The sequence below is a fragment of the Guillardia theta genome (genome assembly GCF_000315625.1).
Source record: "Guillardia theta CCMP2712 unplaced genomic scaffold GUITHscaffold_83, whole genome shotgun sequence".
Lineage (NCBI taxonomy): Eukaryota > Cryptophyceae > Pyrenomonadales > Geminigeraceae > Guillardia > Guillardia theta.
In genome coordinates, this window is record NW_005434591.1 from 345,238 (window position 1) to 372,197 (window position 26,960).

General features: G+C 52.3%; 7 protein-coding genes across 7 annotated transcripts; 4 read left to right on the top strand and 3 right to left on the bottom strand.

The window, feature by feature from the left end:
* Positions 1-9: 9 nt before the first annotated feature.
* GUITHDRAFT_160058 (hypothetical protein) lies at positions 10-2,065 on the bottom strand (the record flags this gene model as incomplete). Its single annotated transcript, XM_005825526.1, has 14 exons — positions 10-154; positions 292-359; positions 402-473; positions 523-597; positions 642-707; positions 756-834; positions 877-957; positions 1,001-1,065; positions 1,113-1,175; positions 1,424-1,475; positions 1,525-1,664; positions 1,724-1,766; positions 1,812-1,891; positions 2,024-2,065. 14 exons carry the CDS (start codon positions 2,063-2,065, stop codon positions 73-75), a joined length of 1,008 nt encoding a protein of 335 aa, XP_005825583.1. The 3' UTR covers positions 10-72.
* Positions 2,066-3,646: 1,581 nt separating this feature from the next.
* On the top strand, positions 3,647-5,691 carry GUITHDRAFT_115376 (hypothetical protein; the record flags this gene model as incomplete). The annotated part of the gene is made up of 16 exons (XM_005825527.1): positions 3,647-3,709; positions 3,943-3,998; positions 4,052-4,123; positions 4,171-4,222; positions 4,275-4,309; positions 4,347-4,430; positions 4,477-4,533; positions 4,597-4,657; positions 4,699-4,746; positions 4,817-4,925; positions 4,977-5,043; positions 5,147-5,228; positions 5,287-5,424; positions 5,468-5,509; positions 5,557-5,598; positions 5,644-5,691. The coding sequence occupies 16 exons, from the start codon at positions 3,647-3,649 to the stop codon at positions 5,689-5,691; spliced, it is 1,056 nt and encodes a 351-aa protein (XP_005825584.1).
* Positions 5,692-6,589: 898 nt separating this feature from the next.
* On the bottom strand, positions 6,590-7,219 carry GUITHDRAFT_56349 (hypothetical protein; the record flags this gene model as incomplete). The annotated part of the gene is made up of 1 exon (XM_005825528.1): positions 6,590-7,219. A coding segment is annotated over one exon (630 nt), but the record flags the coding sequence as incomplete, so codon positions are not given.
* Positions 7,220-7,519: 300 nt separating this feature from the next.
* Positions 7,520-9,774, bottom strand: GUITHDRAFT_55349 (hypothetical protein; the record flags this gene model as incomplete). Its single annotated transcript, XM_005825529.1, has 4 exons — positions 7,520-7,605; positions 7,837-8,138; positions 9,347-9,472; positions 9,584-9,774. Coding segments are annotated over 4 exons (705 nt in total), but the record flags the coding sequence as incomplete, so codon positions are not given.
* Positions 9,775-20,998: 11,224 nt separating this feature from the next.
* On the top strand, positions 20,999-21,556 carry GUITHDRAFT_154697 (hypothetical protein). Its single transcript, XM_005825530.1, has one exon. The coding sequence runs from the start codon at positions 21,012-21,014 to the stop codon at positions 21,513-21,515; it is 504 nt and encodes a 167-aa protein (XP_005825587.1). The 5' UTR covers positions 20,999-21,011; the 3' UTR covers positions 21,516-21,556.
* Positions 21,557-21,616: 60 nt separating this feature from the next.
* GUITHDRAFT_144197 (hypothetical protein) lies at positions 21,617-23,297 on the top strand (the record flags this gene model as incomplete). The annotated part of the gene is made up of 2 exons (XM_005825531.1): positions 21,617-22,398; positions 22,445-23,297. The coding sequence occupies 2 exons, from the start codon at positions 21,617-21,619 to the stop codon at positions 23,295-23,297; spliced, it is 1,635 nt and encodes a 544-aa protein (XP_005825588.1).
* Positions 23,298-23,357: 60 nt separating this feature from the next.
* On the top strand, positions 23,358-24,961 carry GUITHDRAFT_115379 (hypothetical protein; the record flags this gene model as incomplete). The annotated part of the gene is made up of 5 exons (XM_005825532.1): positions 23,358-23,756; positions 23,863-23,901; positions 23,943-24,381; positions 24,437-24,871; positions 24,924-24,961. The coding sequence occupies 5 exons, from the start codon at positions 23,358-23,360 to the stop codon at positions 24,959-24,961; spliced, it is 1,350 nt and encodes a 449-aa protein (XP_005825589.1).
* Between the last annotated feature and the right edge of the window lie 1,999 nt (positions 24,962-26,960).

Here is a 26,960-nt window from a genome sequence, read left to right on the forward strand (position 1 = left end):
AGGGAATGCTTCAAAGTTTATCGCGTTGATTTCAATTTCTATCTTATTCGCGTCTCTCGTCTGAGGACAAAACTACCGCATGCGGTACGTGTGCTGCGCTTCTTGCACACCATCGACACCCTCGAACTTGTAGGAGATCTCAAAATCCAAGTCCCTTCCAACAGCCTTGTTAGATGATGACGTGTGAAGGAGAGTAGAGGAGGGGAGAAAGCGACTGAATGCTTGCCGGATGAGGGATGGGAGGAGGGCCGGGCGGATCGGGGGAGGGGATAAAGGAGGAAGGGGGGGTACCTGTGGTTGCTCTGGTTGGGCTTGCAGACAAACTTTCCCTCCACGACTTCGTCTTTCTTCATCGTGAGCTGCAGCGGAGTCAAGCGCTAGTCAATCTCTCAAGTTGGAACCTGGTCGTGCAGGTAGAACACAGTCTGACGCCAGTGAGTGTAGGGAGCGCGAGGACCCGTAGAAATCCAAATCTGCGCTGAAGTCAGCGCGCATACCAGGGAATCGAAACAGGCAGGAGACCGGTTTGTGGATCTTGGTGAAGCCAACATCAAAGTAGACGACCAAGGCTGTGAGGTAGTCGTTGCGAGAGGCAGTCTTCATTATACGTCAGCTGGGCAGATCAACACTCGGAGAGTCACCAGTTTCCACGTGGTTTCAAATGAAAGATCTTCTTTCTTGCACGTCATGATGTCTATGAATTTCAACTGGAAATCTCAATATCATCCTTCGCACCACCACTGAGTTATCTTTACGTCGCATGATTTGGTGCAGATCTGTTCTGGATTCACTGTGTCCACCAACGGCTCCTGCAATGCAATTTTCTTGATGCAGCTGAGAACAGTCAGACTTCGGTTGGTCAAGACAATCAATTACCTCATGTCGAAACCATACACATCATCCCAAAAGTAAATCTTCTCGTCCTTGTACTGCGCATCTTCGATCCCCACCATGTACCTGGAGCAACATGAGCTTATCAAAACTCTCTTGGACGACAGACATGGTGGCTTGATCTGGCATGATGATTCCATCTGGGTTGAGCCATTTGTCCCGGGCTACGAGAACCTGACATGCCTTTGAGATGAGCAAGAGGGAAGTGAAAACGAACTCACCGTGTCTAGCATGGACTCGTACAGCAGCGCATATCCCATCCACTCTGAAATGATGATATCGACCTGCGAGTTTGAAACATTTGCGTAAGACCCATCTGATGGTCCAAAGAACAATGCGAATCAGATGAGACTATCATCATATTTGCCACAAGCACACTAAATCCATTGTGTGGCGTAAAACAAGGATTATTTCTTGTCCGCTTGTTGGGGATACATATATAGCAAACTCTCATACACGGGGACTATTGCAAAGCAGTTCCTCGAGTAATCAGTGTTTGCATCATTACAAGCCGCATCTTTCTCAACATCACCTTGGGAACGGGCAGCTCAACTTCTTCCACTTTGCCATGAATTAGAGTTATGCTGCACCCCATGTGGTCAGAGCTCGAGCAGCGGCGGTGCAAGACAAGACCTGCTTTCCATATCGTTGTCTTTGATGATCTGTCTTGCCGTATGAATGATCCCCGAGCATTCTATTCCATACACGTGCTTGGCACCAGCCTTAGCAGCGAACATTGAGAGAATTCCTGTACCACACCCGACATCTAAAACCTTCAGAACCCGTTAGGAAAAACATGTACAAAAAAGTGGAAGGAGTTGTTTGGCTCTACCAATTTATCACGAAACAAGTGCGGATTGTTCATGATGGCGTTCCTGTCAGATTATGATTCTAGAGACAACGGAGCAAGAGCGTAAGACCTGTAGCCTTTCGTGCGTTGCTCGTCCTTTAACATCTCTTCATGAATTCCAAAGTGAGCATACGAATCGAAGTAATAGTCCTTGAAAGATGTCAGTGAGCATGAGGCTTGTTTCCTGTGTGCTACCTTGGCTGTCGCCTCGTCCGGGTGAACTGGTTGCCCATTGTTGGATTCGTCCTGACCAAACGTCAGTGTGTTCAAATTCTAATGCACATGCTTTACAGGTTTAGAAGCTGCTCGATTGTCGATGTCCATTTCGTTCTGTAGTGACTTGGTTCAGCTATGATAACACTCACACGTACATGCATGGATATGATAATTGGTTTCAACTCGAGGATTACTATTCTTGTCCCCTGCTTCTCCTCATAACTGTATTTTCCTGTCTCCTTCCATTCCCCACATCTCTTGCACTTTACCTCCTCACTCCATCCTCCTTCTTCATGCGCTCTCACCGTCCCCTCATTTCATCCTCTTTTCTTTTCACATGATTCCTCTCTTACATTATCTTGTTCCAGCCACTTCCCTCTATGCCCTTCTCACCTCCTTCTGTCTCCTTCCCAATCTCCCCAAGTTGTTTCCTCTTTTCCCCGCATCCTCCTCCTTCCCCTGCTCTCTTCCCCTTTCCTACTGCCCCCCTCTCCATCTTCTGTCTCCGTGAAATCAGGCTCTCCTCCTCTGCTCTGCTCTGCTCTGCTCTGCTCTGCTCTGCTCTGCTCTGCTCTGCTCTGCTCTGCTCTGCTCTGCTCTGCTCTGCTCTGCTCTGCTCTGCTCTGCTCTGCTCTGCTCTGCTCTGCTCTGCTCTGCTCTGCTCTGCTCTGCTCTGCTCTGCTCTGCTCTGCTCTGCTCTGCTCTGCTCTGCTCTGCTCTGCTCTGCTCTGCTCTGCTCTGCTCTGCTCTGCTCTGCTCTGCTCTGCTCTGCTCTGCTCTGCTCTGCTCTGCTCTGCTCTGCTCTGCTCTGCTCTGCTCTGCTCTGCTCTGCTCTGCTCTGCTCTGCTCTGCTCTGCTCTGCTCTGCTCCTCCTCCTTCACCTTCTGTTTCCTTCGCTTCGCCGACATCTCACGTGCCTCTCAAGATCCTCAGTTGATGCGACCCCTGCATTTACTACCCCACCCTCTCCCTGACTTCTTCTCACCCCCTTTTGTTAGCAAAGTACCCCTTATTTGATTTGATATTTCACCCTACCCTATTCCCCACCCACCCATAGGAGAATACCAATATTTGACCACCCCTTGAATGCACAGCAACCACCCCTTGCCATACTACAAGGCTGAAAGCTCCGAAAGGCTCCGACAGATCACAATGGTAGGACGGCGAGTGGGAGGGGGACGAGGAGGGGGAGGAGAGGGCACAGGGGCGAGGACAGGAGCGAACGAAGAAGAGAAGACTAGAGGAGCAAGTGACAGATTGCCTGCAGGAGACCAGAGAATGAATCGCTGGCTGATACAACTTACATCTCTCTTCGTTCTTTTCGCACGAAATTGTATATGATGCGGTTTTCGCAAGCAAAGCTTCTCAATTCATCGCAGACGCTCAGATTATCTTGCTGTCTCCTAGCAACCATTCCAGTCACGTGGATGGTCGGCTTGAAATCAATTGGGAGGTATGGAGTGTGCATGTTTGAATGATTACGATGATACCCATCACAGATACATCATCCTCCCTTTCCTGGCGATCTCAGCATTTATCACGACTCAGAGCTCGTCGCTTTGATTCGTGTAACTTTATGCCGCTTCTTCTTCTCTCCTCTCACCTGGGGAGTCGCAGCACCCGACTGAGCGTGGCAGCCTTCACATTTTGGGGTCAAGTCACGGGAAGCATCAGATCCGAGCTGTTCTCATGCCCGTCGACGACGAGACGAGGCAAGTGAACATCAGGCTGTCATCTCTGACGCCAGACAAGGTCATGGACTCGTACCATCACATATTACAGTGTCAACAACGACCACGGAGAGTGGTTGGAGGGGGTCGGGTCGCTCAGAGATGTGATGGTTGCTCTCTTTATCTTCCGTTGTGAAGGTTGTTCAACAGTGCCCGTTGCGACAAACCAGCTTGCTCAAGGTTCTTGATGATAAAATCGCGCAAGTTAGTTGGATTCTTGCTCCATCCGCCTCCTTCTGACGAGTATGATTGCAGCAAGAGCGAAGGCTTGATGAAATAAAAGCTAAGATCCTTCAAGTGTGTGGGTCAAGGTCTCCATGTAACGCACAGCTGATCATGATACTGACGGTCTATACCATCACAGACCATTTGGGCATGGCAAGACAGATTCAGAGTGCGAACATGATGCTCGCAACTGCTCTAGGACGTGTTGCAAGTAGACTGTCAGATTGCAAGGCAAACCATGACGATAAGTTGTGACAGGGTTTCCGGTACCTGCAGCAAGCAGAGCAGCACAATCGAGGAGCAGGAGCTGGTTGTTGCTCTTCACTCCAGCAGCTCCTGACCCCTCTGAACTCTTTTGCCAGCTCAACAACTACAGGATCGTAGAATTGTTGCACAGGTAATCCGTTCACTCAAGTCTTGCTTGACTAGCTCAGAGGATTCCACTCGCGCGAGCACTCGCTGTGGACGGCAGAGGACATGAAGTCAGACGCGTCCGCGAGCATCATATGGCACGGGAAGTAAGCTAGCTCGACTGACCTCCATGTCTCTCATCTGGAACGACAGCCAGTTCATGGGGATGGAATCTGATTTTATTGAGCACTTCCTGGGAGGACTTTATAGGTCAGAGCGATTGTTGACCCCTGTCTTGGCGATGTCTGATCCAGAATTCTTCTGACAAACAAGATCTTCTATCAATGACACGAACTTCAATACCTTCGCTCCCAACGCAATCATCGTAGTGCAGGTGTTGGACCCTTGCTTGTTTCACCGGTTGTTCATGAGCAGCAGGAGACTTTTCCGGTTGTTGGCAAGCGAGAGTTTTGGGAGCCATTCGTAAGTTATCTGAAAGAGTTTAAAGTAGGCTCTTGAGATTATACGATGTGATAGTGATAAGCGAGCTCAGGCAATGGAGTTTTCTGTATCAGTGTTTCTTACAAGTGACGAGAAGTATCTGGCGCCCTTCGATTGGGTCGACGACGTTGACCTCTACCTCCGAAACTGCTGGCATCCAGGTACTCTTCCCATCCCCTACATCCGGCTGGACTGATCACCAGCTGCTCCAGCGCTGGAGGAGATGAGAGAAAAAGTTGTCGCCCTTCCGTTCGGCTTCAAGTCAGGGTTCTACCTCCCGTAAGGCGTTGGATGCCCCACGACAAAGCTTTTGACTCTTTTTTATCCTCTGAGCTAGCTCCGAGCTGAGAAGACTGGGATCGGTCTCGCCCTCGTCTTGCAGGGGAATCTTGGGTAGGAAGTTTGTTTGGAACTTCATTGGGAATGCGAACTGCTCGACGTCACGTGAGAAGCTGGTGGAGGAGGTGAAGGCTAAAGCAGCTGGAGTGTTTGCTCTGATTTCCCTGCCTGTACCTTCATCAGATCTTCAAGCATGGAAAACCCCGCGAGCTCCAGGGGTTTTTGCATCTCACCCACACCTTCGACGACCCTTTTCACGGCCTCGGAGTGCAGCAGTACCGGAGAGTCTTGGAGGATAGCGCCTTCACCTTCTGCCCCGAGGTCTCTCCTCCCCTTCCCGCCCCTTGGCTGACGGAGGAGGCAGGGAGTGCACGTGGAGAGCTACAGACTGACGGAGGCGATCGAGGTCAGCGAGATGTTGTGGGTGCTGGCGTGCTGTGATGGTGCGAGCAGAGCGGGTCAGTCCCGATAGTGACATGCAACTACTACTTCGACGTCTGCTCCTCCTCCTCTCCTCCCTTCTCTCATGCTGTCCTGCAGGGTCTCTTTGGAGATGCGCACGTCTTGCCGTGCGTCAACGACTGGTGAGTCTAGTGGGTGTTGCAGCGAGGTGAAAAAATGTAGGTCATGGGAGGAGCTTCAGGCGGTGATGGAGTCAGTCAAGCAGGTTTTTGCTTCCCCTTCCTCCCCTGCCCGTGTGTGAAGAGCTTGGTAGAGACTAGCAGGCGACCCCTGCTACCTGCAGTCTTGGTGGCACTCATGGAAGTTGTCGAAGAAGCGATGTAAGTGATCCTTGCTTATCTTGTGTCTCATATCTTGTGTGTCATAGTTTCCTCTCCCCGTTCCTCTGTACTATCCCTTTCACTTCGCATTGTGTCTTTCTCCTGTCCTCCTCTCCTTCGCCTTTATGCTCTTCTCTTCTTCCCTATCCTCTGCTTCGACTATTCATTGCTTTTCATCTCTCCTTGGTTCCTTTCCTTGCCTCCTCTCATGATTTCCCAATCTTCCCTCAAATCTTCGTTGATGTTTTCAGCAGTCCTGCAGGAGAAGCTAGCAAGGAGAGGAAGAGTTGACTGAGATTTAATGTACATGAGTTTTGTGAGACATGCAAGTCCTGATACGATCTTGACTTCCCTCACACTTGGCACAAGAGGTTCTTAGCAAGGATCTCGTTTCCCCCTGCGTCTGACATGATCGCGAAGTCACCGTATGACGTGGATCGGACTCGTCCGGGAATCGGGCTCCATGAGGAGGACACGTTGAGTTTGACGTCTCTCAGCTCGCCGCTCAGCAGGTCAATCACCCGAAGGTCTCGCCCGAAGTTGTCCAGCACGAGGAGCCCAGCTCGACTTGAGTTGAGGCACCTGCTGCCGAGGGCCCTCCAGAAGCTGACGCCAGCAGGATGGTTGACAGGGGAGGACGTGTTGAGCGTGGAGACTTCCAAGGATGTCAAGTTGAGCTTCCTAACCCTGCTGGCCTGGAACTCGATGACGAAAGCTGCTCCCTCCTCCTCCCAGACCGTCAGATCCCATGGGTTGGTAAACTGCGCTATCAACCCCACCCCATCCTGAAGCCCAGCGATGCCGGAGCCTGCGAGGGTGGTCACTGTGTTCTTCGACAGGTCAATCATGCGGACGGAGTGCCCGGAGAACTCAGCGACGAGCAGCTTGCTCCCCTGTGACGTCAGCGCGAGACTACAGGGGCCCGCAAAGGTGGCGGCAGCGGTGGAGCCATCCAGCTGACCGAAGGCCCCGGAGCCGGCGATCGTCGATACGGAGCAAGAAGACAAGTTGAGGCTCCTGATGCGGTTGTTCCAGAAGTCTGCGATCAAGACCAAGCTCTTGTCGATCCCCCAAACTACATCGATTGGCCCATCAAATTTTGCCATGGCGCAGGTTCCGTCCTCATACCCTGACCCGGATGTCCCGGCGACTGTTGTCACTTGCAGTAGGGGCACGAAGAGCAAGCGGATCAAGCTGTTCAAGTAGTCGGCGATGACGACATACTGGCTGTCAGCACTGACTGAAATTCCGACAGGATTGGAGAAGCTCGTGTCATTCCCGGCGCCGTCTTGAGAGCCTGTCCGATGGTTGCCCGCGAGAAGTGTCTGGAAGCCTTGACTGAAGCACGAGCTTCCTCCAGGAAGCGACCAAGTCCCTTGGTTACACTGCGAGCACAACGACTGTCCCAGGCTGTCGCTAAACGTGCCTGACGAACATGCTTGACACGCTGTTTGAGCGTAAGAGCCAGCAAAGAAGCCGGCTTGACACGCCGAGCATGCCTCAGGGCCCTGAGAGTCTCGGTAGCTGCCAGGGGAGCAAGGCATGCAGAATCCTGAGGCGTTGGACTGAGCGGAGAAGTTTGACTCATAACCTGAGATGCAAGTGCACGACGAGCGGCTCTCAGTTGATATCATCCCCGCCGGACAAGCTTGGCAAGCCGAGCTGCCTATGGCACCCTTGTAAGTGCCATCTGGACATTTGACGCAGACCAAGGAGTCAGCTGGGAGGATTTGACCCTCAAAGCCGATCGGGCAGGTGCACGAAGTTCTTGCCGCGTTCGCGATTTTGCCGGTCTCACACTCGGCACAGGACGCGTTTCCCCAGTCAGACTTGTACTGTGTGCCATTGCAGAGCGAGCAGTTGGGAAAGTCCTGAAACCCAGCGTCGCAAGCGCAGGCGTACAAGGACGTGCTTCCTGGCATCGAAGAAGCATTCATTGGGCACCTTTCACAGGCATGGTTTCCGATTCCATCCTTATATGTCCCCGTAGGACACGGGAGGCAAAGCATAGCGTCGGGATCAAAAGAGAATCCGGGAGCACAAAGACATTCGCGATAGCCCGGGGAGCTGCTGGAGTTGGCAGGGCAGGCAAGGCAAGAAGACGCTCCCGTGCTGTTGATGTAGGAGGAGTTGGGACAAGTCATGCACGATGAGGCGCCTGCCGCGTCTTGGAACGAGCCCGCCTCACATGGCGTGCAGCTCAAGCTGCCTTCACTAGCTGAATAACTTCCTTCCCTGCAGATATCGCACGAGCTTGAATCGATGTGTCTAAAGCCTTGCTTACACTTGCAGTCAAGCTCACTAGTACTCGCCGCATTCGAAGTCATGTTCTCGGGGCAACTAAGACACAAGCCAGATCCATTCATCGGCTTGAACTTCCCGGACGGACAAGCATAACATACAAGCATGGGACCTGCCTGACCTGATCCCGAAGAATTGTTGCTCCATAACTCCTCTCCCGAGCTGTTTGAGCCGTTTGAGCTGTTTGAGCTGTTTGAGATGTTGTTGGTGCTGTTGTTGCCTACGACTTCTAGAGAGCTGTTTGAGCTGTTTGAGCTGTTTGAGATGTTGTTGGTGCTGTTGGTGCCTACGACTTCTAGAGAGCTGTTTGAGCTGTTGTTGGTGCTGTTATTCGAGCCAGCTTCGATGGCCATGGTACTGTTGCCTGTTAAGAGACTCGTGTTATTGAAGCAACAACAAGGCAGCAGGAACAACTACCTGGATTGGGGTTGTCGGTGTATCCCATGTCGCAGATGCAATCGGTGTAGTTGGTGCTCGCTTGGAGGGACGTGGAGCCGGAGGGGCAGAGCTCACATTCCTCGAGTCGACCTCTGGTCCAGCTGTACTTCCCCTTCTCACATGGCAAACAGCTCTCACTCCCATTGTTGGGCTTGTAGTATCCTGGTTGACACGCAACGCACCCTCCCGACGGCTCACTTTCATAACCTGCTATGCACACGCATGCGCTCAAGTCAGCGCTGCCAGGAAGGGAGGTTTGGTTTGCCCTCGGACACGCAAGACATTGCGAAGGGCTGGAAGCAGCAGTGCCAGGACCATACTGTCCAGCGGCACAAAGTTGACAAGGCAGAGAGCCGTTAGACTCCTTGTATGTGCCAGCAGGGCATTGGACGCACGAGTCATTCAACCCGTAGAAGCCTGGCAAGCAGAAACATTGCTGGATACCCGTGCTTCCTGCCTCAGAAAGACTGTTGTCCATACAGTCCGTGCACTTAACAGCTGCGACGCTATTTCCATACTTTCCAGGGGGGCAGAGTAGACACTCCCCTTCTCCTACACTCCCCTTGTAGCTGCCAGCACTGCAAGCTGAACAAGACATGCCATCAGGACTGTAGCCTGCCAGACAGACGCAGTATCGACGATCGAGAGAGGAGGTCATGTTTTCTGAACAGTTGAGACAAGCGATGGCTCCTGAGACGTTGACGTAGGAGAAATTCGAGCACTGAAGACATGAAGAGGCTCCGTCAGCATCTTGAAACGAGCCAGGGTCACAGCTCTGACAAGTGAGACTACCAGCAAGGGAAGCGAAGGAGCCTCGAGGGCAGGGAAAGCATTCCTCCTTGCCTGTGCTGTTCTTGAACTTCCCTGCCTCGCACAGGCTGCATGAGTTGTCGCTCGCGTTGATTTGATACCCAGCAACACACTGACATTGTTGAAGGTCACTGGCTCCAGCCGTTGACTCGGCATTGGCCGGGCATTGCGAACAGGTCGAGACTCCATGCTGAGAGTTTGTGTTGCTGAAATGATTCGGAGGGCAGAGAGCGCAGGCAGAAGCAGCGCTGAGATTGGAGAAGCTGCCGTTGGGACAGAAGCTGCATTGAAAGTTCCCTACGTCCGCCTTGTACTTGCCGGCTGTGCAGGCGATGCAGGAGCCTTGGATGGACTCGTGTCCAACGTCACAGAGGCAGAGGGTCGATTTCTCCGAGAGGGTCGTCGCATGTTCCGGGCATGCGAGACAAGAGGAGCTGTTTGAAGCGTCGCTATAGGTTGAGTTTGGACATGGAGTGCAGGGATCTGTGCCGACGCTGCTCTTGAAGGTCCCGGGCAAGCATGCAGTACAATTCGTTCCATTCAGCTCATATCCAGCTTGGCACGAGCAGTTGCCAGCAGAAGAGCTTCCAGCTTGCGACGACACATGTGCTCCGGTGCATTCAGAACAGAAGGATGCCCCGAGATCTTCGTTGTATGTCCCAGCAGGGCATGCCTGGCATGGAAAATTTCCAGCAGAGCTCTTGGAGAAGCCGGCAGAGCAAGGCGCACACTTTTGATCGTCACCTTTGGAGAAACCAGCTGCACAGGTACAGTTGTCTACAGACACACTAGCATTCAATGAGGTTGAGTTGGCCGGACATTCTACACATTCTTCATCACCTTGACTCTTGTAAGTACCAACTGGGCATGCAACGCAGTCGCTGGATGACGAGGATTCGGTAAGGGTGTGAAACTTTCCTGGAGGGCATCTGATACAAGTTGTGGATCCGAGAGCCTCGGAGAATTTCCCTTGGCCGCATGGCAGACAGATCGACGAGTTGGTGCTGTTTGAAGTGAAGGTGTAGAACCCGGCTTTGCAGTTACACTGACCTGACCCCGGAGAGGAGGACCGATCGCTAGCACAATCGTCGCAGACAGAAGCTCCAGCACTTGTACTGAACGTCCCAGCCACACAGGGAGTGCAGGAATACGCACCGGAGGCAGACAAGTTACTGTACTTGCCTGCTTCACATGCTGTGCACTCTTGCGATCCATTCACAGGTTTGAAGGTTCCTGGAGGACAAGCACTGCAGTTCTGAGAAGCAAGCCCTGTGTATCCGGCAGAGCACACGCAGCTTTCAATCGCCTTGCTGCCTGGGACAGAGAATGAGTTCAGCGGACAAGCGACGCAGCGGGAGGAGGATGAAGAGGCTGTCTGACTGTTGTAAGTTCCTGCAGGGCACTGACTGCAGACACCCATGTCGAGACCCTCTTTGAACGTGCCTGGCTGGCATGCCATGCAGAAACCTGAGACATTACTTGTAAATCCAGGGGCACACAAGCAGTCTGCTGCCATTCTTGAGCCCTCATCGCTTGTGTTTTGATTCGAACCACAAGCAAGACAGTCGGAGTCATCCGCTGACCATTTGTAGAATCCCTTGGGACAGAACATGCAAGTAGAGTTAGCGACGCCTTGCATTTCTCGTTGCCTTCCACTCCCGCAAGTCTCTAAGTGGGTCAGTGTCACAAGCGAGACATTTTCGCGGTCTAGTTCTGCTGAGAGACTGGCGTCAACTCGACCCGCATACGTTGAAGAGAAGTATCTTGGAACGAGAACAGAGAACGAAACATTCCTTTGCGAGTCAGATGCCGGCGATGCCATCCAATTTGTGAACATGTTCGACGACAAATCCCCTAGGCTGAGCAAAATTCTCTGAAACAAGAATTCCAAACCCGCATAGTTGACATCTTGGCCCAACGTCACCTTGTACTGAAGTTCCACGATGTCATTTGTACAGGCTGACCTTCCGCCTATCGCGTAAAAGTTCTCCTGGCAGGCTGTACAAAATGAAGAACCTTCAAGACTGAACGAGCCAGGAGGGCATGTAGAGCAATTCTCCAACGAGCCTATGCTTTCCTTATACTTGCCCGCACCGCATGCTTGGCATCGCCCATCGTCCTGCCGCAGGAATCCTCTCTTGCAGTCACAGGCACTGGCCGTGAGGGAGCCGAAGGGGCTGGTTCCATTAAATTGATCGCATGACTCGCAGACTCCATTGCCGCCCCCGTAGAAACCAGAGAAACAAACACAAAAGAAGGAGCCTGAGACAACAACGTCAGCTCACTGCCGTCTCGCTCCTAGACTACCTAAGGTGTTGTAGCAGAACGCGTCCTCTCCACATGGAGACTTTTCACACTCGTCAATATCCGAGCACAAGAACGAATCGCTTGTGCAGTAGCTGATAAACAAACTGCGATCAATTTGGGCATAGATCAACCTTAAATCACCTTTCAAACAGGCCTACAACAGGGTGACTGGCCATGTTGAGATTGGTCTGGTTGCCAAGTATGAAAATGTTTTCCAACTCCGCATCCGTCAAGGACATATTGTAGATGTTCAAGTCCTGCATGGTATGGTGAGCCAAATCTCGTTAGATCCTCTCCTACCTTGATTTCTCCTACAAAGGATTGGGAGCCATCGAATGCATTTCCAACAATACTCCTTGTTCTGCGGACAGTCCTTGGCAATATCTGCTCAAGAAAGTCAAGGGAAAGAACGAATGAGTATGCGATACCGTGTGATTCTGAGTGCTTGGAAGCTGAGAACCGTTTACAAAGAAAACAACTTGTCCATTAGGGCGCAAAGTAACAACATTCCAACTCCATTCATTGAGGCGAGCTGGAAATTCAGCAACAGCAATAAGTCCAGAGCAGCCGGCTTGAGGAATGACCTATCGGAAACAGATCTCAGTTGCGTGTTTCGATTAACATTCGACATGCGAACCTCGAAGGTCATTCGTCTCAGCGCGTCTAAAGATAGTCTGATAACATCACCCTGTTGCTGCGATTCCATCTCAAGAATGACCTGCTCAGACTCTTACAACGCGGACTACTGAAAGCAAAATGACCTGGTTGAAGCTAGAACAGTTCTTGCACTGGGAATGAGAAATGTTGCATGCAAGCGCAGTTTGATTCCGTTTCCACATCTGTAAGCCATCAGCATCATCATGATCCGACATAAGCCATCGGTCAGGCAGTCAAGTTTCAGACTTACTGAGTTTGGATCGCTGCCTGTGGAAGCAACCACAAACTCTCCAAGAGCCTCGAGGTCGCAGGCTGACAGGTTCTGCTCATTGACCGTGGGCAACGGGAAGGGAAGAGGCTGTAGAAGAAAATCAGTAAAAACCTTCTTTCTTGCACGTGATACCTTGATCCTTAACGATATCGTGAGATCGCCTCCAATGTCTTGTGATATGTTGAACCGATCACCACTGCTGTGAGTGTTCCCTTGGTAAGATGCATCCTGCAGTCCCATCAGATTGAAGTAAACAAGAAGTGATAATGATCACTTTAGAGCACTCAAATCCTGTTTTGCAAGCACAGTCTGACGCTCTTGTTGATCCAGCATCACTAAACAAAATCAGAAGGGAATGATAAACTTTCGAGATCTGGTTGTGCCTGAAAGACTTTTCCGGACAAGACCGGCATTGACCATCGTGGCTGTAGAAATTCTGATTACATCTACATTCGTATGACCCTGTAAGATTTCATAAGAAACCTTGAATTCAAAGTGAGTAAAATTATTGACCTGGCGTGTTTATGCACGTAGCATTCAAAGAACAAGCATTGCCGCCATCACATTCGTTAACATCTACGCATGTTGTTTTGTTGTCTATCGACATCTCTGCCATGTATCCTCCCGCACAAGAACAATTCATCCATGATAAACTTCCCTCTGGTGAAATCAGTCCGCCCGGACATGGCGTGCAGGTGGGTCGCGATTCAACTGATGCCCAGAAATGATTTGCTGGGCAAGGCAGGCACGAGTCAAATCCCTGCGACAGTCCGTCAGATCGCAAGCTCAGCATCGAGAAACATCGACGGTACCAGCGAGGAACTTTTTCTTACCCTCCCGTCATCGCACACGCAGTCAGATGGTGAGGAGCTTCCAGCTGCACTCGTCGACCCCACTGGGCAAGCGACGCAGTAACTCTGACCGGACGAGGAGAAGGTGCTTATGGGACATTGGGTGCAATTCAAAGCCCCGCTGCTATTCGTGTATTTCCCACCCTCACACAGTTGACAAACGTCAAGCGTTGCCGGGTGATAGTTGTCATCCCCAAAGGTTCCGGGAGGGCAGGGGAGACACGACAGAGTCTCTTTCACCCAAAAGTACCCTGCTTCACAACAAGCAAGAGCATCAGGCCCAAAGGCAGGCCCTCCTGGACAGAGCTCAGAAACGTTGGCGGAACATGCGGTAGCTCCAGGTGTCGACCATTTCCCAGCTTCGCAACCTGTGCAGACTGTCAGGTTGTCCGTTCTGAAAGTCCCAGCTGGACATTCGACACAAGCTTGCTCAGGAGAAGTAATGAGCCCCTGGTAACCGGCGTTGCAGGTGCAACGATCACTGCTATTCTGACTGGAAGATGCAAAAGGGCATTCCAAACAAGCCGAAGCCCCAACAGCAGGCGCGAACTTCCCTTCCAAACACATGAAGCAAAGGCCGTTTCCAAATTGACCAGCAGGACAGCAAATCTTAGATGAGATTTCCTGTTCAGAACAATTGTACAAGAATGAAGATTTGTTTCGAAATGGAATGCCTCTAACAAAGACCTCAAGTGCTTCTTGTCCAGGGATCTTCCAGGTTGGATCTATTTCAACTGTATGCATGGGTGTTTCAACAATCAAGTATGCTTCTTTGACGTCAAGAACCACTCCGTCGTATTGGCCAAACGAAATCTTGAACAAGCTCCGATCCATGGCCTGTGCGGGAATGCTGGAAATAGCAATTGATACAGCAGAACCTCCGGAGACAGGGCCAGAAGAAGGCAAGACACCCATAATTGACGGCCATTGAAAGGCTGACAAAATACCGGCAGGTACAAAGTGTGCTCTGTTTATCGAGACTTCAATCTCAAGCGCAATAAGCTGTTCAGGACGGATATCAATCATGGGAAGGACTACGATTGCACTCTTTTCCGTTATGACAGTGCCAAACACATCAAAGTATGCTGAACGAATTTCGAGGCCCCCAAGATCTGCTCGAAAGTTTTCACCTGTGAGTGTGATGGTCCTCGCAGAATCTTGTGATAAATCCACCGCAAAGTACGGAGGAGATGACATGTTCACAACTGGATCCAGGAAATAATCAAAGATGTTTGCTTTCATCGGACTTTGTGCGAACAATACGTTGTGAATGATGACTCCAACTGTAATATTGTCAACTTGAATGAAATCATGAGACGGGACTGCACAAACAACTTCATCTCGTGACTTCACTCGAGCGCTCACATTAACTTGGTCCCCAAATACACAGAGAAGAGTCCGATTTGACAATTCCTGATAGTCGTACAAATTTAAATTTTCAATTTGAACTGACAAGTTGTATCCTCCAAAATAGTTGCCTCCACGAGGAAAAATGGAGATGATGTTGCAAGGGCAGCCCAGAAGAATCAGTTCTTTCTCTGAGCGTTCATAATTGGCGATCACATTCCGTGTCAAATTCGTCATTTTCACATATCTCTGAACAACACAGAAGTCGTTTACTATTCTTGTGACCGTCTGATTCATGTCTGTTGCAGAAATTGTTGAACTCTCCTTACTTGAAAGTATGTTGAGAACATATATGGAGTTTTCAGCAAAACAAGTAGACTGAAACTCATTGGAACAGACGAGCCCGAGCTGTTTTTCGTTCTCATCTGCATGCAACAATCTAGTTGCTCCCAGCAGCACGTGCGCTCGCTTGAGTTCCTATGCTATCAAGTCAACCACATCAAACGACCTTGTTTCGGATGACAGGGTTTACTCACCTGCAATCTGATGTAGAGATTCGCATACGTCGATTCGTAACTTTGAAGGTTACAGCTAGCATGGAGTATGTTTTCAATGATAGCAAACTCACTGCGCACACTTGATAGCTGGCTCAGCACTGAGTTGTTCAGCCACGCTTGCTGGCACGAGGCTTCTTGCGCCTTTTGAGGGAACGTGACTGATGGATAAAATTGACAAACATGCTCACCTCTGCTAGACTGTACAGAGCAAAGAAGAAAACTACTATGGCAACATGATATTGACGATCACTGAACATTTGGTATGTGTTGATAGAATAATGCGGCAGTCAAGAATCTACATAGGATATTCGATTCGAGACTTGAGAGTTCCAATCTCTAGGTGGAAAGCGTCGTTACACAAGCGATGGTTTAACAGCTCATGGCTATCTGTCGAAACGATTAGATTAGCCTCAAAGTTTGGAGGATGGCTTTCGGTTCATATCTAAATAGTGATTTTGCTACATACTTCTTCTTCTTCTATCCATCATCTCTTCTACTCTCATCCCCACTGCCTATCCTTTCAGCTGCCCCTGCTCTGCCCCATCCCATCACTTGCCTGCCCCTCCCCGGAGATATAGGAGGTCTCGACCTTTCACGTCAAAACACGCAACCCCATATACCACCTACCCCCCACCATTTTTAATTGTTTCTGGAACAAATAGTTACTCATTACGATTGGCTTATTTTATTTCGAGATCTTTGCAAATTGCCATGGATGGCAGCGACGTCGACTTCGAAGCAGATGCTGGTGAGCGATCAAGATAGAAGGAGGAGGAGGAGATGGAAGCAGCGGGGGGAGATGGAGGCAGGAGGAGGAGATGGAGGCAGGTGGAGGAGATGGCGGCAGGAGGAGATGGCGGGAGGAGGAGGAGAGGGAGGCAGGAGGAGATGGAGGAAGGAGGAGGAGGGAGAGGGAGGCGGGAGGAGGAGGATATGGCAGCAGGGGGGAGAGAGGCGGGAGGAGGCATGAGAGTGAGGCGGAGGAGGAGGATATGGCAGCAGGGGGGAGAGAGGCGGGAGGAGGCAGGAGATGGAGGCAGGAGAACGAGGAGATGCAGGCAGCAGGAATGGAGGCAGGAGGAGGAGGATATGGCAGCAGGAGGAGGAGAGGGAGGCAGGAGGAGGATATGGAGGCAAGAGCAGGATATGGAGGCAGGAGGAGGAAAAGGAGGCAGGAGGAGGAGGAAATGGAGGCAGGCAAGAGGTTGAGAGGGAGGCAGGAGGAAGAGGAGATGGAGGCAGGAGGAAGAGGAGATGGAGGCAGGCAAGAGGTTGAGAGGGAGGCAGGAGGAGGAGGAGATGGAGGCAGGAGGAAGAGGAGATGGAGGCAGGAGGAGGATATGGAGGCAGGAGGAGGAGGAGAGGGAAGCAGGCAGGAGGAAATGGGGGCAGGAGGAGGAGGAGATTGAGGTTTTAAAGGAGCAGCAGCAAGAGAGAAACGGTGGGATAAGAAAATCTCGCGACTATTGCATTTGCCCTACCTTGGCATTTTTATCTCACGCTTCCTGAGAAATACGTCTTAGATCAATCATGGTGTTTGACATATGGAGTTGTATCTTCTTAGCTGATGATATTTAGGGTTTAGGATCATGAGTCTTACTTGCTGATAGGACCTGCTCACCAAGAAAGTGCGTCGAGCGGATCCAGTGTTGACTTCGAAGATGATTATGGCGATCAGCCTCATACAGGAGCTGTGCACCACAACGAAGACATGGTAGTTTTTCATTCTTCTCTCCCAGATGTCCAGCGTGGGTCTGACAGAGCTCACAGGGTGAGGGCTCCATCGGCAATGCTGTCAACGATTCTCTGCACTTAGACCGCATGGTTGCATGGATAGCTTGCATTCAGATGGACCTGCAAGACGCATTGGAGGTTTGTTACAAGGCATCCAAACCTCTCTAGAATCTGACTGTTCTCCTCTATCAGGAGCACAAGAAGGAGGATCACAACGTGCGCGCACTGGTTCAGCAAATACAAGATCTTCGTGAGAATTTGGTTCCACGGCAAGTTCAAGCTTTAAACTGTTAATGCAAGGGGACGCCACAGTACGAGATTCATGGAGGCACCTTGAAACGAAGCAGAAGCATGCAGGTTTGTTTTCGAAGCATCATGCCAGCAAGCTTGTGAATGTTGCTCTGGGTCAGAGCGAATGGCAGAGCTCAATGAGAGGAAGAAATCCCTTCTAGAATTCAGGTAGGCGTCAACGACGCATGTCTAGATTTGATAGTTTTTCTAGAATGTTATCAGAACTTGTTCCCAAGAATTCTGACGTCGTTTCGTCAAGACAGAGCGGTATTTCACTTCTTTCTTTGTTGATGTTACTCCTGCCATGATCATCCGTTGCTCAATCATTGGTTTAGTAGTCTAGATTCAGACTTACCATTTTAAGAACAACCCCCAACAAGACACATGCTTTGAACTGTGTTCTCATGAATTTCATGTTGAACCTAATTCGTTTCCAGACACCATGTCAGGTGTGAGGCGAGACAGTGATTCGGTAGAATCACCTCAAGTAAGAATACCAATGTCCAGCATTTCCGAGACTTTGGTGCTTTTGCTTAGAACCCTCTTCTCTATTACTGATTGTTTCATTCTTTCTGCAGACTGCGTATCTTCCAATATCAAGAGAATCGGTTTACGCCGCGTTTGCTGGAGTTGGATCAAGTGAAATGCGAGATTGATTTGAGGGACAAGGTTGACCTCACAATCAGGTTCCCCCATATCGAATCACAACCAGGAAAACTTGGACTCAGAATCAACCGACAGCATCAGATCAAACAGGTTCAACCCTTTGTCACTACTATGAGTTAAAAACTGAATGACGATGGCAAGGTCTGTGAAACCAATCAGTTGGGCGAATGAGGAGACAGATAGAAGAAAGGTGAATGGTTTAGCAAGTCAAATACAATTTGAGATTGTTCACCTTTGTTAGCATATCGACACGGTACTGAAGGGTGAGGAGATTGTAAAGGAAACCAAACCAGATATAGAGTTGGTGTACCCGGAAAAGATGGAACCCCTTGTTTCTCATGCTTCTGATCAGGTCACTTGATACTTTAGTTGGGCACAACTTAGGCTGCCAAACAGGTGGAAGACGGAGACAGAGGAAGCGAAGAAGAAATCTCGACTGACGAGGCACAATTCAGTGAAAGCAGCGAATCCATTGGGAGGACGAAGCACAACGATGTTCTAGAACGTTACAAGGAGCAAATCGCTCAACTTGTTACGGATGCCAAGTTCTTTCGAGAAGCAGGTTCCCTTTCAATCTCGTCGACCTTGATGGTTGACTATGTTGCAGGATGTGATGGCGAATCATTGCTCGACGAGCTCATGCAGCAATGCAGTTTTCTCCCGGATGAACAGGCAGTCAAAGTAGTTGTGATATTGTTTGTAACGCTCTTGCAGCATTCCGTCCGAATCGCACTGTCTGGCTTATTGTTTAGCCATGACAATGAGGAGTTACAGTCACAAGAGAAATCTCAGGACGAATAAAGTGGATCATGAGTCAGTCAAGTAAGATAGAAATGACATGGAATTTTGATGTTCATGGAAATTGTACGATTGACACACCTTGGTCACTCTCTGTTGACCTGTCGACATTAAATAAGAAGAGCAGCAAGGAACGTCTATCAGATGTGTACCTTGTCGAATATCCTTGTCCTCCAACGTTGTCTCTCCTCGTCTTGCCGCCGATACTTACACATTCACTCTCTATCATTCGAACGATCCCCGTCACACTTGTTCTTGTTACGACCCTCTACACTTTCTCTTCTCTTTGTTTTCCTCCTTCTCTTCCTCACCTTCCATGCTCCTCGTCCTCTCTCCTCCACCAGCTCCTTCTCTTCCATGTACGCTTTCATCCTCCCCCTCACTTCCCTTCTTTGCAGATCCAGAGGTTGGAGTGCGGGAGCCGAGAGCGCAGCGAGGGTTCCAGGTGGAGGAGCATCAGCTTCTGAACATCTTGAGGCAGATGAGAGAGTACAAGAGCTTCGTGTACTACTTGTGCGAGCGAGACTCTGTCCGCAACCTCCTGCCGACCCTCCAGTCCAAGTTCGAGCTCGCGTCCAAGGCGCTGTCTCAGTTCCTGGAGCATCAGCGGAGGAACTTTCCTCGGCTTTACTTCGTGGAGGACAAGGACATTATTGAGATGCAGTACGCCTGCGTCAACAACCCCTCCTCCCTCCGCTACTACCTCCCGCTCATCTTTGAGGTGGCCGACCTGTCCTGGAGGGAGGAAAAGCCTTCTCAGGACGGGGAGGAGGAGAGAGGGGACCCGCGCATGCAGCAGGTTCAGGTGCCGACAGGCGGGCCTGAGGCACCCGCAGGAAGGAAGGCAGTAGGGGGACCAGATCCGGCTCGTCCGCTTGATGGAGGGTATCATCCAGCCGACAGAACAGAGGAGGGGTCGAGAATGTCCAGGTCTGCTCACAGGGTAGAGGAGCGCTGCAATGTAAGAAGCTGGCCGTGGCGATGTAGTAGGCTGATACGCCATCCCCTCCTAGAGGTGTGAGTCCATCTCCTCCCTCCTGATATATAGGCGACGTCTGGCTCCCTGGCTTTTCCACACACACCGGGAATGAGCTGGTGCTGGACTTCACGGTGGTCTTCATGCCCACCATGGAGCTACGCTGATAACGGAGTGGGATGGATGCGTGCAGGAGGCGGTATATGGGGACCCTAATTGCCATCATCTGCGTGCTCGTCTGTTTCGGCAGCGTCGAGCTCGCATGGGTCTTGCCGTCCTCCTGATCGCTGATCCTCGTTCCCCTGCTTGTCGTGGCCCATAGACTCGCTGGTGTGGTTGGAGTAGACTGAGGATTGCGCTGCCCGATCCCTTCTTGGGCGGACTCGGTGAGGCGGGTTTCGTTCGGTATCTCCCTCTAGCTTGCTCCTGTTTGTCCCTTCCACTTTTAAGTAAAACATCATTACCGCTGCCATGGCCAAGAGAGCTCGAGAGCTGGTCGAGGAAGAGACGAATGCAGCTGTAGAAGAAGAGGCTAGGGGGGTGCAAACAAACGTCAACAAAGTAGATCAAGCCATCACTGATGTAGAGCAAGAGATCAAGGGAGTACAGGACGAGATCAAGGGAGTACAGGACGAGATCAAGGGAGTACAGGACGAGATCAAGGGAGTACAGGACGAGATCAAGGGAGTAGTGGACGAGATCAAGGGAGTAGATCAAGTCATGGCGGATGTAGAGCAAGAGATTAGCCAGGCACAAGACCCCAATATGAAGGCTGACTTGATCATGAAACGAACGAAGCTTGAAGGTGAAAAGAATCGGCTTGCGGTCCGAGAGACACGTCTTCGAGATGACAAGAGACAGCTTCGGAATGACAAGAGACAGCTTCGAGATAAAGAGGCAGGACTTCGAGATAAAGAGGCACGGCTTCGAGAGGAAACGAAGGAAAAGAAGCAGGCAGCCTTTACCTGGACAGAGTCAGAAGCTCGGCTTGACGGCATGGGCTTTTGCAAGGAGGACAAATACTTCCGTCTAGCTTGCTCTTACTTAAAGGGCACAAATGTAAACAGCGGAGAGCATCTTCTTCTTGTGATGATCATTATCCTGGGTGTGGTTCATGTGTACATGCACATGACGTCCAGTCCGGTGAAGAGTATCACGCCGTTGCAAGACAACATCTGTCCCTTGCAGACGCGATACAATGATACTCTGTTGAGGCATTTTCCAGTGCCACCCAACATTACGGAGCCAGTCCAGCAGGAGCAAAAGCCGAGCCCCCAGAAGAACGATACCGTGCGGCCAACCCAGGATCAGAAGCAGCCAATCCAGGAGGAACAGAAGCCGCAGGCCCCCCCAAAGGAAGGGAATCAGTCTGAGACACGCCAGGAGGAGCAGAAGACTTCAACTGCAGATCACGAGAATGTGAACCAGAAAGAACAGAAATGGACTGTCTTCAGTTCGTTGCATCTTCCCCGCATCGACCTTGTTCGCCTGTCGGTCCCTGTCGGGACGCTTGCCATCGCAATCGCTTCTCGCGTCACCTACAACTCGATCATGCAGCGCCGTGCGTACTACAAGAAGCTGAATGATGATTTAGATGCGATCATCAACAGAAAGCCGTTGTGGTAAACCCGTTTTGCTAGTGTTGCAATAAAGTACGTTCAATATCTACTCCCGGTGAGCGCGATGTATAAAGGGGTGGTTGGCTGGGCGGTGGGGTGTGGTGGGATATGGGGGGTGGGGCACGGTGGGCGCTTGCCGGCTCCTGCCTCCTGGCGTGGCTCGGGGGCGTGTCGGGGCAGGGCTTCATGCCGGTCCACGGGAGCATCAACGTGATGCCCACGGCTGCGCTGCACTCGGCATCGAGCGTGTCGTACGACTACGCCGCGCGGGTGTGGTCGATCCAGCTGACCTTCGACGCCGGGGTGGCAGGGGTGCCGTACGCGCCCTTCCTGCTCGACCAGCGGCGGGACACGGGGCCGAGCCTCAACTTCCTCTCGGAGGTGGCGCCGTGGTGCGGGCTGGTGCGCTCCTACTGCTGCTTCGAGGACCTCCTCAACGGCACGCTCTACTTCAACGACGCGCTGGCCTCCGCCGTCTCCGGGCTGGGCGCGTGCGCCTCGGCGCCGGGGGCGTGGGCCGCGGCGCTGGCCGACCCCTCGGCGTACGGCGGGGTCCGGCCCGCGGGCAACGTCACGTTCGACTTCGCGGGCAACACGCTGCGCATCCCGCACGAGCAGGCGCAGCTGTACGGGCGCGAGTACCTGGACCAGAACAACAACTACGTCGTGGACCTCCGCTTCCTCGCGGTGTTCCAGTCGGCGGCGGCGGGGGTGCTGGAGCTCGCATGGGTGCCGTACCAGGCCGTGCTGCTCCGCGACATCGACGGGCTCTTCGGGCGCTCGTACGAGGACGTGCGGCAGTGCGTGGCGGCGCCCTACCCGAGCCCGGCCGACTCCTTCTGGCTGGCGCGCTACGCCTCCCCCGCCTCGGCGGACAAGGTGTGCGAGTGGTACTGCAACCTGGGGCGCTACAGCTTCCCGCTCCACGCGGCGCAGGCGGAGAGGCTGGCCGCCCGCGCGGGGCATCGCCGTGGGGTACAGCCTGTGGCTGCTGATGAACACGACGGAGCTGTCGCGGGCGCTGGGAGCGGACGTCGTGCCGCGCAACCTGACGATGGAGTCGGCGCCGACGGTGCCGGCCTGGCTGGACTCGGTGGCGGCCAACATGAGCGCGGGCATCGCGGAGCAGGTGGCGAGCATCGCGGGGAGGGCGGTCGGGGTGCGGGCGCTGGCGGAGCTGCACAACACCCAGTACGCGCGGGAGTGGCGGGTCTACATGCACACGCTGAGGGCCGTGTACGAGCGGCTGAACCCCGGCAGCGCCGTGGCGGGGCTCGAGACCGTGTTCCTGCGGGAGAGCGCCTCGCAGCCGTACGCGTTCCCGCCCTGGCTGCAGCAGATGGGGGTGTTCGACCGGGAGGGCACGGTCGCGGTGGCGGACTACCCGGTCGCGAGGCGGTCGGGCCCGCGCGTGGGCCTGCAGCGGCGCGGCGGGCGGAGGCAGGCGCTGCCCGCGGCCCCCATCGACGCGGTGGCGATGGAGATGGTCGTCTTCCTCGACACGCAGGGGCTGACGGTGGGGGAGGTGGTCAACTCGATCTTCCAGGCGGGGGTGGCGATGGTGAACTCCACCTCGCTCCGGGGGCTGTGGGGGATGGACATCTTCGTGCGGGAGCTGACCGTGCGGGTGGAGCCCGTGGGGAGCCGGTTCCAGGGCGGCTTCCTGGTCTCCTTCCTCCTGCTCGGGGCCGCGGGGGCCGCGCTGGCGTGCCTGGGGTGCTACGCCCTGTCCGTCCCGCCCTACGAGCGCCTGCGCAGGGCTCCGGGCTCGTATGCAGACGCGGGTTGAAATTCCGAGCGTATTTAGGGCGGGAGGCCGCGCCGCACCCCATGGTTGCTGGCGGCCGGTATGTCGTACAGGCAGTCCTCGAAGCAGGTGGAGCGCCACAAGCACGTGGGCGAGCTGGACAACCTTCATCGCTTTGAGAGCGAGGCCATCGTGACGACCGTCAACGAGATCGCCGAGGGGGGGCTGAGGCCGCGGACGCAGCTGCTGGACGCCGCGGACTGCCACACGCTGGTGCGGGCCACGCTGACGCTGGGCGGGGTGGGCGGCGGCGGGGAGGATGGGGCGGGGACCGTGCTGGCCTCGGCGATGATGAAGGTGCCCGTGGGCGTGCCGAGCGGGGCGGACGCGGCGACCTCCGCGGCGCTGCTGTCGAAGATGCTCGGCCCCAACAGCGGCCTCTTCGCGGGGCACGAAGACGCGCGGACGGCGATGCTCCGGCACCTCCGCGGCCTGTTTAGGGTTTAGGGTTTAGGGTTTAGGGTTTAGGGTTTAGGGTTTAGGGTTTAGGGGGCCCCTGACAGAGGCAGGGGCCCCTGACAGAGGCATGCTGCTCTGCGGCGCGTAGGGAGAGCGCAAGAGGACCGGAGGAAGCTGCGAGCAAGAGGTTTGTATAGTTCAAACAGCTTTCTAAGCATGGTACTACAGTATGATGAGAGCGTTCGCAACCTGCTGTATCGGAGATCATGCCAATACACGCAGGGCGAGCGCTCTGGAGGCCACGTCGAAGAGGCCGCCGACCTCGTCGAGAGGGTGAAGAACTTCGCGAAGCGGTATCCTGGTAGTAGGACAGCTCATGCTTGCAGAGCTGAGGGGGGATGCACCCCCGACGCTATCGCTGAAGCCATCCGCTCAACATGTCGGCAGGCGAGACGCGACCTGTTTGAAGACTCTCTGAGGGAATGGAGCTCAGAGTCGAGAGCATGGTTTATACAACAGATGGAGGAGGCCAAGAAGCAGAATGTCGAGACATACATCGGCACAGAAGGCACCGAGGGGACCTCCTTCATCTCCATGACTCTCCTGGGCATCTCCTCGATGTATGTTCGACAAGAAGACAAGTTGAAATCGAAGCTTATGGAGCTAGGTCTCATGGTAGACTCAGTCGATGGCACCTTACAGACCTGAGATAGCACGAGCAGACGACATCTCAGTCACCGTCTCCTTCCTTCGGAATGAAGCAGCCATGGAGCTATGGGAAGGCAGGAGAGAATACTGCATAGACGGCAGATCGTTCAGAGCCACAGAGGTGAGCATTGCACATGACCGGTCCTTCAAGCTTCGAGCCAAGCGAGGACCTTGGGGCAAGGGAGGGAGCCTTGCCGAGCTATCACAGCTCTTAGCTCTTGGAGGAATGTCGACGGCCGACATAGCTCAGATCTATCGATTTCAGCTGCTCTCGCAATCTCTTGCAGCCGCAGAGGTACAACCACTTGCGGGCATGCTCGTGCAGGGTCCTGGGGGCAAGTACTGGCACTCTCCAGCAAAAAGAGCTGGAGTGGGTGCTCAGCTCGCCTTCGACGGCAAGTTGCGAGCAGACCTTGGCCTCGTTCAGAGAGAGCGAGGCGATGGAGGGGGTACATCTCACTCTCATCAGCGACGACGCCAAGCTCAGAGAGACGTTTGCAGTCGAGCTCACAGCCGACACCTTCGTTCCTAGTGGCTAAGTGACACAAAGGTTTTTCGGGTTTTTGCCGTTTTCTCACGGGCAAACCTTTAGAGGGCATTAAAAGGTGGGGTGGGGGTGTATGTGTACGGGTATATTTGTATTACAAATGTACCGGTTCCAAGCTCATTCGGGGGGGTAGGGGTACTCGTCTGCCGAAAAAATGGCGCGCGGGCATCCTCCAGGAGGTGGGTGCATAGCGTACTTGCCCGCCTTTGCCAGGATCCATTTGTCTTCACATGCACAGGACGTGATCATATTAGTGTAAATATGATTCAAAAAATCCATTTTCTTATCCTTTCCATCAGTTTTTGTCCAATGAACACGGTTTGTGAAATCGCCAACTCGTCTTCGATGCAACTGAAATGAACATTCTTGCACAGACAAGCAGGTAACAACAGTCGAATATCGTTTAATGATATCAAAACTTATTTGATCATGCTTAAGATCTGTTAATTTGTTCTTCAATTACGCAAAATTTTCCTTACAGCAATGTCGTGAAAAACAGTTCCTTTGCGTTCCAGGACCACACAATCCAAAAGGGCGCTTCAATGGATCGTTTTTGCTGCACTGGTAACAGCAAAAGGAAGTCTTGCAACCATGTTTGTCCCTGCCACAGCATACCTTACACCTTACACGAGTTACTTTCGCTCATAGCGTTGTCGCTCTCAACTGACCCCTCTGGTTTCCAATAGTTTTCTGTGGGGGTATCCTTCCACATATGTGAATAGCAAATGGCAGTTGGGGTCTGGGGTGGGTCAGACGGCTGGGAGCTGATTCAAATTGGTTGGGACCAGTTTAAGGGGGTAGGGTACTTCCTGGTAGCAAATAATTGTACCAACAGTACCATTTTTATGGTACACATAGAGTACTGTTAGGAAAACTTGTACCAAAATAGTTTATGCGGTACCTCCCCTGTTCAAACTATGATGCTTTGGACCCACCTGTTTCCCAGTGAAAGTCCCTTCTCCGATGGGGTCAAGTTTTGGACCCTACCCTGCCTCCGACCAACATAGACCACCCTTGTAGATCAGAGGGAGCTCTCAAGCCTTGCCCCTTCCCTTCCCTGGTTGCATATCCAAGGTTAGCAAGTGAATGTTACGCAGACGTGACTCGTCTGCAGCAGGAGAGCTCAGACGAGGACAAGCAGAGGCAATCCTTGCAGAATCTGGTGTGAGCGCAGCAGTCTGAATACATCTCTGTGATTGCAAACACATGTAAAGAGGGTTGATCATCATAGATTTTAGCAGCTTGAATAAGGAGTACTCTGCACGGACCGTCCGCTAGTGGCGCTGTACGATGGATGACATTGACTCTCATGAGCAATAAGTAGGAAGTCATGAAGCATGTCACGGAGACAGCATGATCTATACTTATTTCATAGGAATCTGCTGCAAAGAGTCGGGCTTGAGGGCGTTCTGAGCAATATGCAAGAGTATTGCCAAGGCATGTAAAGAGTTTCAAGGAATACCAGTGCATTCATCAAATAGCAGTGATGAGGTACCACATGAAGGCATGACTTGCAAATTGATTGCATGTCGTGTTCCATTTGATGACTTACAATCAAGACGCTTTTGAGCGACAAAACGATACCCCTTATAGCATTGTAAATCATATTTCATTTCCTTCACCTCGAGTCGAAGCAAGAAATTTTCAAGGTGCTGATATCTTTGTTTTGACTAGACTGACATGGTATCAGGAGCAGTTAATTTATGATAGATCCGATTGAATCATGCAGACGAAAATGGACATACCCTTTTGAATAAATCTTTCTCCTCGAGTCTCATACCTGAGCTTTCTTGCCTCTTCTTTGTAACCTAACATGTACAAAGCATTGGCATTTTCTTACACAAAGTAAACTGAGCCTGACCAGCTTCTCTTATTCGCTGCATTCTCGCCCTTCCATCATCCTGATCTTTTCCTCGCTTGACACCCTTGGGCCAATGCGAGTTGCATGCTGCGATATCATCAATTGCTTGGAACCAAGCGATAAGTGGAAC

Bases quoted from the DNA above. Each gene is read 5' to 3' on its own strand.
- GUITHDRAFT_154697 (XM_005825530.1), top strand. From the start codon at position 21,012: ATGCACATGACGTCCAGTCCGGTGAAGAGTATCACGCCGTTGCAAGAC.